The sequence below is a fragment of the Grammomys surdaster genome, unplaced genomic scaffold, assembly GCF_004785775.1.
Source record: "Grammomys surdaster isolate TR1022 unplaced genomic scaffold, NIH_TR_1.0 125889, whole genome shotgun sequence".
Lineage (NCBI taxonomy): Eukaryota > Metazoa > Chordata > Mammalia > Rodentia > Muridae > Grammomys > Grammomys surdaster.
The window spans coordinates 352,602-365,087 of NW_021620714.1; the positions used below are offsets into that span (position 1 = coordinate 352,602).

A 12,486-nucleotide genomic window follows, 5' to 3' on the forward strand; every position below is an offset into this window, starting at 1 on the left:
GGAGGGAGGGAGAGAGAGGGAGGGAGGGAGAGAGAGGGAGGGAGGGAGGGAGGGAGGGAGGGAGGGAGGGAGGGAGGGAAGAAAGGAAGGAAAAGGAAGGAAGGAAGGAGGGAGAAGGAGGGAAGAAGGGAAGGAAGGAAGGAAGGAAGGAAGGAAGGAAGGAAGGAAGGAAGGAAGGAAGGAAGGAAGGAAGGAAGGACTCTGAAAATTTTTCAGGTATCCCACAGAAATGAAAGTGAAACAGAGAAATCAAATACACAGGAAACAAAAAAAAAGAAAAAAAGAAAAAAAAGAAAAAAAGCCGGGCGGTGGTGGCGCACGCCTTTAATCCCAGCACTTGGGAGGCAGAGGCAGGCGGATTTCTGAGTTCGAGGCCAGCCTGGTCTACAGAGTGAGTTCCAGGACAGCCAGGGCTATACAGAGAAACCCTGTCTCGAAAAACCAAAAAAAAAAAAAAATACACAGGAAACAAGCATAAATCAAATAGTAAAGTACACAGGTAAGCCTAAGCCAGTGATTAATGTAAATGTGAGTGGTCTAAACCAGTTATTTGAAATGGAGTTGCAAAAAAAAAAAAAATAACAGCTGTGTGCTGTTTATAAGAAATTAATGAAATAGGCAGCTTTCAAGTGAAAGGATAGAAGAGTAAGTACACTGTATAAGCGTTTAAAGCAATGCAGTTGTGTGAATATCAGATTCAGTACAAAACAAATTATCACGAAGAAGTACACTGATAATAACTAGAGGATTCATTTAGCAGGAAGACAATTCGTCTAATGATGAAATTGCAAACTTATGAGATAAAACTGATACAATGAAAACAGAAATATAAAAATCTACAGTGACTTACTTTCAGTATGGTCTGGGCAACAGGCAACACACATACACACACACACACATACACATACACACACACACACACACACACACACTCACACCACATATCAGCTAAATACAACAAAAGAATGAACCTTTTTTCCATAAGTGTCTACTGAATGAGTACTCAACAACATAAACCATGTTATGGCCTATGAGAAAAACTTTGATTCATTTATTTAAAACGAAATCATAAAAACTTTGTGCTCTGACCATAACACAAACACACTAAAAGTCAATAGCAGGTGACAATAAATAAATCTCTAAACATTTGGAAATTTACATACTTTTAAATGGGTTAAAGAAAAAAGAATAAAAAGAAATTAGAAATACAGGGTACTAAATACAGAAAGTGAACATGCATTCAAAGCAGTGGCAAGGGGGCGGGAATCTGTGGCTCTAAATGCTTGAATTAGAGGAGAAAGGTGTCATACTGAAGATCCAATGCCTAGGAAAAGAAAACAATAAACCCCCCAAAACAAACAAAAAAACAAAAGAAAACCAAAAACAAGTAATAAATCGAAAGAAAAGAAAGCAATAAACCAAAAAAAGCAAAAAGAAAGAAATAGTAAAAATAAGTGAAATTGAAAGCAGTAGAGAATGTGAATGAAACAAAGAGTTTATCAATACATATCCACAATTGATAAACCTCTACTGAAAAACAAAAATGAGGGCTGGAGAGATGCCTCAGCAGCTAAGAGCACTGGCTGCCCTTCCAGAGGTCCTGAGCTCAATTCCCAGCTGGCTCACAACCATCTCACAATGTAATCTGGTGCTCCCTTATGGTCTGCAGTTGTACATGTAGATATACATTAAATAAATAAAACTTTAAATAAAAACAAAGATGAAAAGACATGAATCGTTAATATTGAGAATTTAATGAACGTTTCTACAATCAGTAGTGTAATCTATTATGGATCCAGTAGCCGTTAAAAAATTATAGAAAAATATTACAACTATGTCAGGGAACATCAAGGAAGAAGGGAAAGAATGTAAGAGCCAAACAATAGGAAAGAGGGCATGCTGTAGGGTAGTGAGATGCTGTCTCTGGCGCTCATGGACTCACAACAGCTGCAGTCACATATCAAGGGCATGCGCAAGACAGACAGTAACCGTTCAGTCACATATGAGGACTTAGTAGGCTACTGGAGGAGAGGAGGTGACTGTCTTCAGTGACTGTCATGATGAGCTGCTCATCTTCTAGTGGAGAGCTCCATGCCCATGAGAGTGGCCCTAGTTAAGTCCTAGCAGTTCACAAAGCAGAAACAAAATCCAAAAGATGTGAGAGTGGGGTGGGGACTGCATGACAGGAAAGCTGGACCGTGCTGCGAGTACGAAGAGTAGAAGAATGGTTGGAAGGAAGAATATGACCAAAATGTACTAAATACATGTGCAAATGTATCAAAGAGGGAAGTAATTTTACCAAGAGCTGTGTCCTGGTGTTGTGTGCCCTAGAAAGGGGTATTGTCTTTCTAGCGTCTTCCTCTTCCTGTCTTGAGTTCTTGCCCATGTTTGATTCACTTATGTGCTTCTCGTCATTTCCATCTGACATCTCCATCAGATGTATAAATGCAATAGGTCTGCCTGATTGTGAACTGAGACCTCTGACACCGAGAGCAAAATAAATCTTATTATTTATTTATCAAATATTTTTTATAGTAATGGACAGGTGACCAACATAGAACATTGATAAACTCAAGCTCATTCTTTTAGGCTAAAATTACCAGAATACACAAACTGAATTAATATGTGTAAGAAAAATAAAACTTTAAACCAGTATCTTTCCTAAGCTTAAAACTAAAAAAAAAAATCAAAGAAATATTTTAAAATTCAACATTATACAAAAAGAACTGTACAATGTGACTAAGACAGAATTTCTCTTCTCACATTGTTTATATTTGGCCATGCCAATGAGGAAGGAGGTGAAGGAGGAGGAAAAAGAGGAGGAGGAGGAGGAGGAAGAGACAGTGGCAAGAAGTAAAAGGGCAAATGTATATTCGGATGACTTTCAGAAGTAAATGTCTCAAAGAAAACAAAACAGGTAATGGAGGCTTGAAAGAAATAAATTCTTGGAGAGGGATACACTTAAACCAATATGGGAAGCAGCCAACCTTTCAGAGACTTAGTGATACACCAAAAGCACTGTAGCTAGTTACACAGATTTGGAGGAAATATTCATAATGCATATATATGACAAAGGACTCACAGCTAAAGCTAGTATAAAGGATGTGTATAAATCAGTGAGGAAAAAAACAACCAAGTATTTGAGCAGATGCTTAACAAAAGAAAATAGTCAAGTGGCCAATATATAAGAATTGCTTTGGATTATTGCTTTTAAAAAACTAGAATTATAGGTCACTTTGAAAGTATTCTTTTCTACACAAGAAAATGAATACACATGTCACAAGTTTTACAGGGGGCTTTACAGAACAACTTTATTTGTTGTCACAAACTTGTTACTACTAAAAATGGAGGACAACCGGAGTATCTATAAATAGAAAATTGATAACCAATGTATGTTGTATTTATATAATGGATATTATAACAACTGAGCAGAACGAGGTGAAGAGCCATTAAAAACACAAATGAATATATAAGCAAGATGTGGATAAAAGGCATGCACAAAATGTCATGAGTGAGTGACAACATTTATAAGAAGTTCAATAACAGACAAAAATCTTTGGTAATAGAAGTCAAAATGGTGGACATTGACTGGAGGAAAAGCACAATAGAGTGTTTATGGGATAGATCTTGCTCAGTGGCAGATACACAGGGCAATTTATGCTGAAACTCATCTGGGTATGCGTTTTACCATAATGAATTATGGTTAATTCATTATTAATTGCAAAGCGCACAACAACAGCAACAAAACCAAAAAGACCTGGGTGATGTCTACCCTGAGCAAAGTAAAGCGCTAGTGCAAAGGATTTCGGGTGGAAATGGCAAGCCAGTGGGTCTAGAGAGAATGTGGGAGTCAGGTATTATTAGCTAGCTTAAAATGGTACTACCCTGGCAAGATACTATTTGACAATGTGTTGACTAAGTATTTTATACACTTTTAGGCTAAAATTTGTTCACTATTTGACATTTTTATAGAATGCTAAAAAAATAATGACCTGAAAATAAGCAAACTTAGTTCTACCCCTAAATATTGGTCCTTTGGTTTCTGTGCTTCAAATCACTTATTTGAAGGATGAGATTGATCTTCCCACCCATCATAAATTCTGTTCTGTTCTAAAAGAACTTTAAGAACACTAGAAGACACCAACATTATTATCCTTTTTGTCCATAAAACTATGCACAACCAAAGTTATAATGGAAATTGGCTTTTTTAAAATACTGGAATATTTTAAATCGCCATTAAAGAAATAGGCTGGAAACCTGTGTAAGGAAGCTTCTTCAAAGCTTCCTCTAGAACATCTGAGAAAAGAATGAAGTTCTTAGGTACAAATGACATTGCATCATGCATATTAAGGAATAAGGAGAAAACTAATAATGCATTTTGTATTTTTACACATTTAGACTTTTCATTATTTATTATATATTTTACATATATGATGTTAGATATAGATACTGCTTGTGTCCCTTTTCTTTTTGAGACTTTATTTATTATGCCAATGGGTATATTGCCCACGTATATAACTGTGAACCACATACATGCAGTACCTATGGATGCCAGAAGAGGGCATCAGATCCCCTGGGACTGGAGTTACAGATGGTTGTGAACCACCATGTGAGTGCTGGGAATCACACTCTAGTCCTCTGGAAGAACAGCTAGTGTTCTTAACAGCTGAGCTTCTCCCTCTTTTTGAGGAAAAGTCTGACTGTACAGCTCTTTGAACTTGGTATTCTCCAGCCTCAGCCTCCTGAATGCTAGGATCACAAATTATGATGCCATTCCCACCTGGTTACCTATGCTTTTATTCTCATAATTCTACTATTAAAATTCAGCTTTGTGATAAAGGAGGGTTTTTAAAAATATTTTTAAATTTTTTTTTGTGATTATAGTTTAATTAAAACATGTCTCACATTCCTTTCTTACCTGTAAACACTCCTACATACCCTTTTCCACTCTCCTTTAAATTCATGGCCTCTTTTTTTTTCACTAATTGCTATTGCATGTATATATGTATATATAAATACACATATATTACTAAATATAACCTGTTTAGTTCATATATTACCATGTGTATTTATCTGTCTGTCTGTTTGTCTGTGTGCTTCTGCATGTTTTCAGGGCTGACCATTTGGCACTGGACAGCCAATTGGTGTGTTCTTCCCTGGGAAGGCGATTTCTCTTGTTCCCAGCTTTCCTCAGTTGGCTATAGTTCTTCGTGTAGCGATGAGGCTTCATAGGTTTTTCTCTATCCAGTTTGGCATGCTCGCTTGTGTCATCCTTCTTGAGGTAACACTTGGGCAATAGACTCTATGGGTATAGTTTCTGATGTTACCAGGAGACACAATCTCACAGCAAACTCCCTGATCTATTTGTAAGATTGTAAGATCTGAGAGTCTTATAGTCCCTCCGTTCCCTCCCTAATGTTTCCTGAGCCTTAGATGCAGATGTATTTTGTAGGTGTATCTGTTAGGACTAGGCTCCACAACTCGGAATTTTGATTGGTTATGGTTTTCTGTTTTGATCTCTGTCTGTTGCAAAAAGAAGTTTCCCAGATGAGCGGTGAAGACTATGCTTATCTGTGGATATAAGGACAAATGTTTATAGATTGTTATTATTAAGGATTATGCTGGTAAATTAGTAGTTGTAGATTCTCCTGCAATAACCATGACTTCACTAGCGCTGAGAATTTAACAAGTTTCTGGTACCAAATATAGTCTTTCTCTAGCTGTGTGGGTCATAAGTCCAATTAGAGAGCTGCTGGTTACAACCAAGGTATGTGTACCACTACTACTCTGTTAGTGTTATTATGCCAACGGATGGAGTTCATGGGCATGATAGCTGGGTGAGACTGTTGGTTGCCTTTCTCCATTGAAGCTTCCATGTCACCTTCTGGTACCATGAAAGGTAGTCCTTGAGGAAAGAGCATGCGGGTCAGTTCCAGCAAAGTGGTCTCTGGACGCTGTTATTGAAGTACATGGTATCTTTAGTGATAGGGACCCACCTTCCACCTCTAGAGGTAACCAAGGGCAACAGTAACAGGCTGTATGTTTAGAGAGTTTCTTAGACAGTACACTGTAGGAATTTTTAAAATAAATGGTTTAGATGCTGGAATATGTGTTTTAGTTTTATTTATTCCTTAACAATTTCTTCTTAAAAGCTAATGCACTTATATATTATTGTGTTTCTTCGTGTTATTTATTTGACCTATTATTTCTATTTTCAGAACTGAAGGCAGAGGCTAGCCTTATGGACCAGATGAGTAGTTGTGATAGTTCATCAGATTCCAAAAGTTCTTCATCTTCAAGTAGTGAGGATAGTTCTAGTGATTCTGAAGATGATGACCAATCCTCTCCTCCGGGTCCAAGGAAATATAGCTTGGAGCACCCTAGCATGTCTGCTGGGCCACAGTACAGGACTTCAGATGCTAACGCTACTTGTAATAGGCTTCTTGACAACAGTACCCTTCTGATGAGTACTTTACGTAAGTATGCATAACCATAAGTAACTAAAAGAGGACTTACAGTTGTAGGTATGTTTGCTGTGAACTAAAACTAGTTAAAGAGGAATCTTAATTTATGTATTTCATACTCATTAGCGATTTTTCTCCTTTGCAAGTTTAAGATGTACTCTATCATTGGAGTGGGAGCTCCTCAAAACTTTTCCATGGGCCAATTTCTTTCTATTCTATCTTCTTAGGTAATCTCCTCATGCTCCTGTTTCAATCAATAGGTAACTTTCAGATACCCATCTCCAATCAGACCTCTGAGGCAGATGGGTCTAGCTGTATCCCGTTAGTAAAAAGTACTTCAAATACATGTTGTTCAAAATCCAACCCTATATTTTTTGGCTCACTGCATATTTGCCTAGTGAATGACAGCTTTTGTCTCATGATGTAAACCAGAAACCTGACTGTACTCCAGGATTGAGTTACTCTCTTTCCTTTTTTGTATGGTCAATATTTCATCAAGTCCTTTCGACTTCTACCTCCCAAATATTTTTTTTTAAAGATTTATTTTATGAATGTGAGTACACAGTTGCTATGATCAGAAACACCAGAAGAGGGCATCAGATCCCATTACAGATGTTTGTGAGCCACCATGTGGTTGCTGGGAATTGAACTCAGGACCTCTGGAAGAGCAATCAGTGCTCTTAACCACTGAGCCATCTCTCCAGCCCCCAAATATTTTTCAAATCCATCTACTTCTTTTCATCTTTACGGCTACCACTGTAGTTCAGCTCACTTCCTCGATTCCCCCAGCCATCAATACCAGGTCTTCCTCCCAACTTCATGTTCTCCGTTTCTCTTAACTACTATGTCCACTTGATGTTGCCAGTATGTGTATGAATCTTCACTGAAGCAAGGGCAACCTTCCAGGGCTGCATCTCTGAAGATAACTGAACTTTCCTTCCCTAGAAGCCACCAACTGCCAATAGCTCCTCATCTTAGGGTGGGGTTTTGTGAGGCCCTTGCATATTCATGTTGATGTTTTGACTGGCTTGATCTTAAGCAAGTCTTGCATATGCAGTCAGAGGCCATTTTAATCCGTATATTATTGGCCATATTGATCTTTTAGTGATTCAAATATAATTTATTATCTTTCTTGCTTTAAACTTTTCAAAGTTTACAATTTCTTTTATAATAGAGGGTAGACTTTAACAAAATTATATTGCTTTATTTTTTATTTATTTATTTATTTATTTACTTAGTGTGGTGATTTGAGTATGTTTGGCCCAAGGAGTGGCACTATTTGGTGGCATGGCCTTGTTGGAGTAGGTGTGGTTTTGTTGGATTAGGTGTGTTACTGTGGGAATGAACTTTAATACCCTCATACTAGCTGTCTGGAAGCTAGTCTTCTGTTTGCCTTTGGAACAAGATGTAGAACTCTAGCTCCTGCACCATGCCTGCCTGGACACTGCCATGTTCCCATCTTGATGATAATGAACTGAATCTCTGAACCTGTAAGCCAGCCCCAACTAAATGTTGTCCTTTATAAGAGTTGCCTTGGTCACGGTGTCTCTTCACAGCAGTAAAAGCTTAAGACAGAAGTTGGTACCAGAGACTGGGGTATTGCTGTAATAGGACTGTCCATGCTTTTGTTTGGAAGAATGTGGATTTTTGGGACTTTGGATTTGGAAAGCAGTAGAATACTTTAAGTGGGGCTTAATGGACCATCCTGGTAGGAATATGGAAGATGTTGCTGAGTTCAAATATGATTTGAACTGTAGAAGCCTGACTCTAGAGGTTTCAGAGGAGAATTTTAATATGTGGCCAAGAGACTGTTCTTGTTTGATGAAGAGTGTGGCTGCTTTTTGTCCCTGTCTGAAGAGTCTACCTGAGGCTAAGGTAATGAAATTTATATTAATTTTGTTGACAAAGAAAGTCTCAAGAAAGCTCAACAGACACTTTGTTCTCTGGTTAATTCTCATGAAGAACATTTTGAAGCATAGTAGGCTTAGAAAGGAAAAATACAAAATGTATGGTTCAAGTAATAAAAGGGCACCAGGAAGTGAAATGTAGCTAAATTCTGTGTTCAAGGAGATAAACATATTAAGGGAGTGGTAACTCTGTGGCAAGATCCCACCCAGCTAAACTTGTTGTTTATGTGTTTATCATTGGACAAGGAATAGTTATATCATGTTAGGCATTATTATTACTTGATTATTGGTTTCACTTTGACTTTTAATTTGCAATGAACTGCAATTCAGAAATGAAAGACACAGGCTTTTGATCTTGATCTTTAGGCATAGTGGCCATGAAAAGCTTAGGCCCAGGTAAGGTGTTATTCACCTTTAATTCCAGGAGACATAGGCAAGCAGATCTCTGAGTTCAAGGCCAGCCTGGGGCACAGCAAATTCTAAGTAGAGAAAAGCTTAAGTCCAGGTATGGTAGACCACACCTTTAATCCTAGTATTTAGGAGCTAGGCATGCAGATCTGAGTTCAAGGTCAATCTACAGAGCAAGTTCCAGAACAGCTAAGCTTAGGAAGTGAAAGAATTAGAAAACAAAAAGCTGGTGATAATGTAATAGAACAAGGGTTCATGTTCCAGCCATAGTAAGCAGCAGAACTGAGCAGCTTCAGCCATGGGACTCTGAATGTAGAGTCAAGAATAGAAGAGATTCCTGGGACAATTGATGCTGGTTTGCTGGAGCTAATAAATTACCGGTGATTAAGAAGAGACCAGCATCACTGAAGTGAAATCTGAGAAGTGTTTTCAGAGAGAACCAAGAAGTTGTGTTTCAGAGAGAGCCAAGGGTGAACCTCATGCTGTAACTGAACTTGATAATGTGTAAGAATCACCCAGATGGTACTGGTTTTAAAGGTATGAAAGGGTCATGGAGAGCAGCTGAGGTTTGGCACTGAAATGCTAGGCACTGAAATGTAGTTGGTGAAAGGCCATTGGTGAAGTATAGTTCAGTTGTAGTTGATGCCCCAGGACTGAAGGAGTCATGCAAAGAAGTTGAAGCTTGGCGCCATGAAGAGAGCCTATGAGATGCTATTGATAATGCCTATTTGCAGAGAAAGACCCCAGTATATTGGAGATGCTAGTACCATAGGATGATCACTAAGAACAGCAGCAGCAGTGGAGTGGAGTCAACCAGAACTTAAAGTGCTGCAAAGGACAGAGCTGGAGATGTGACCCAAGAATTTTGGAGGATCCCGGAAGATTACATATGGATTCCAGACATTGGAACAAGAAGCTGTTACGTTGAAGTTGCCTTGGAAACCCCAAGATGTTCAAGATGCCAGAGCCATAGGATATCTGCTGAGGAAAGCTGCTAACAGGGAGTAGAACAAGCCCAAGAGAATGAAATTTGTTGCAGTCAACAAAGATGAAAAAAGAGTTGGAGATCTGAAGACCGCTTTGACATCAGACACAGAGATGTAGAGTTTGTAGTTGCTCAGCTCGTTTCCTGTCTTGCTTTGGGGATTACAGTTAAGGGATTGGCTGAGTCCCAGAAGAGACTTTATACTTTGTACTTTATACTTTTCACATTCTTGGGACTGCTATAGACTATGGGGACTTTGTAAGTTGGACTGAATGTATTTTGCATTATGCTATGTTTAGGTATGAGCCCCAAAGACTCACATGCTTGAACAAATCTATGGGGTCCAGGGAGTGAAATGTGATGCTTTGAATATGTTTGGCCCAGGGAGTTTCACTATTTGATGATGTGGCCTTGTTGGATTAGGTATGTCACTGTGACCATAGACTTTGAGACCCTAGCAGCCTAGAAGCCAATCTTCTCCTGTTTGCCTTTGGAACAACACACACACACACACACACACACACACTTCCAGTGGCTGCATTTCAGAAGCTATAATTTATACAGCACTGTCACTCATTGGCTCCTTGAAGGGACCTACCATATCTCCAAGAGATAGCAATCTTCAAATGTGATTGTAAAACCTGTTTCTGGTAAATGGGTCTCTGGACTAGGTTTAGGGAATCACAAGGTCCTGCAAAGAGTGTTATAAAGGTGAAAGAGAAAGAGAGAGCGAGAGCGAGAGCGAGAGCGAGAGCGAGAGCGAGAGCGAGAGAGAGAGAGAGAGAGAGAGAGAGAGACTCCTCAAAGTGGGCAAATATAATTCTGTAACAAGGAAAAAAGCATGTGATCCTAGGGAAGATATATGAAGACATAGCCTTTCAGAAGACAAAGTCTCATTATGTAGCTCTGGCTGGCCTGGAACTTACTCTGTAGACCAGTAGACCAGGCTGGCTGAGTATAACAAAACAAAGGAAAGCAGAAATAAAACAAAACCCAATATATTATAAATAAAAATCAAGTACCTCAAGAGAAGAGTGCTTGCATGCCATACACAAGGCCCAGAGTTTGAACTCCAGCATCAGTGTGATGGCTCAGTGGGTAAAGATGCTTGCCACCAAACTTCCTGACTGAGGTTCAATCCCCAGAGCTCACATGGGAGTGGGAGAGAAGTGACACCAACAACTTGTTCTCTGGCTTCCACATGCATGCACACAGTAGAAGGTAAAGGTTTAAAGATTAAGTTTGGAAGAACCGGTCATAGTAATGTTTTGAAGAATATCAGTAAGTAAGCAAAACAGACATTGGTGAGAAATGAATTAGTGAGATGTAAGGTGCTGTCCCAGAACACAGGGTAAAATAAAAACAAAGAGAGAGGGAAAATAGACGGAAAAGATTAAATGCTGAATAGTAGCAATTCCAGGAAAAAATAGAAGGGATGATGTGAAGACTTAACCTTTAGAATTTCCCAGTACTGAAGACTGCCATGCATCTACTCCAGATACTAAAGTGAACAAAAGAAAATAATAAAGATACACCTTCACACTTAAACCACAGCACACCAGGGAGGAAGTGACACTTGCGCTGGCACACCTGGGTCAGAGCTTCTCCGGCCTCCATGTTTCCTCTACACCATCGCAGTGTAGTTACTGATGTAGTCACCTTAGTTCCTGTTAAAACTGTCCCGTGCTTTCTCGTGTGTTCAAACAGTCTTTACTGTAGCTTTCTCTCTACCTTTATGACTCATTCCCAATCTTTGTCTTCCTTGTTTCTCCCACTCTGACTACCATAGCCTCTTCACAATGAAAAAAGTTCATATAACCCCCACTCCTGTTTTGTCAGGTAATGGAAGTTAAGGGAAGGAAAAGTGTTCTTCAGAAGTGTGACCCAAGCTTCAGTAGGTGGTTCTACACCCTGGTCCCTTCAGGTAGAGCTAATTGGATCCAGTGGGCTATTTTTTAAAAAGAGGATGAAGAAGAGAAAGAAGATATACAGTTTGGAGAAAGATGTAGTGTCAGGGAGAGGGGGGGTGCAGGAAGAGTTAGCTTTAGGGGTGAGTTGGAAGTACATATGATGTAAATACATCACATTCATATGTGAAATTACCAAAAAAATATAATAAAAAGAATCACAACCACTCTATACTTGCCTCAGAGCATTTGTGCTTGTTACCTTAGCTTAGACACCATGCCTCCATTGTTTAATGACTTTCTGCTCAAATGTTGCCTCTCACAAAGCTTTCCCAGCTACAGTAGGTACAGTAGCATCTCCTGCTCTGCTCGCCACTGTCCCTCAGGACTTATCCCTACTTGACATTATACTAGATACGTGTTTCCTGTCTTTCTGCTCCACGGAAATGTTGCCTCCATGACTAAGCACACAAATGACTTACAAAAGCAGTTGGTGCTTAGATATTCTTTATGGTACTGGGAATTGAACACAGGGTCCTGTGCATAGTAGCCAGGTATCCTACCACTGAATGATGTCTGGTCTAAGGGTTTTTAACATCTGTTTCATAATGGTTTGGATTGCATCTGAAGTAAAAAAAAAAAAAAAAAAGGATAATTTTTTCACTCTTGAAAATAATAGTTTGATGTAATAAGTGAGTAGTATAAAGGGAAATGATATTATCAGCATGTGAAAGAAAGCTAAAATAGATGCCAGGTAATATGAAATTCTGGAGTTTGCTGCTATGGGTTTTACTTTCTACAGTATTGACTGGTGT

General features: G+C 39.0%; 1 protein-coding gene across 6 annotated transcripts in view; it reads left to right on the forward strand.

Moving 5' to 3' along the window:
• Positions 1 to 12,486, forward strand: part of Eaf2 (ELL associated factor 2) — an 89,242-nt gene that overhangs the window by 76,216 nt on the left and 540 nt on the right. For all 6 annotated transcript variants that reach the window (XM_028752313.1, XM_028752312.1, XM_028752310.1 and 3 more), the window contains one exon: positions 6,219 to 6,476. In XM_028752313.1, coding sequence (XP_028608146.1) covers positions 6,219 to 6,476 — 258 coding nt within the window. The remainder of the gene's footprint in view (positions 1 to 6,218; positions 6,477 to 12,486) is intronic.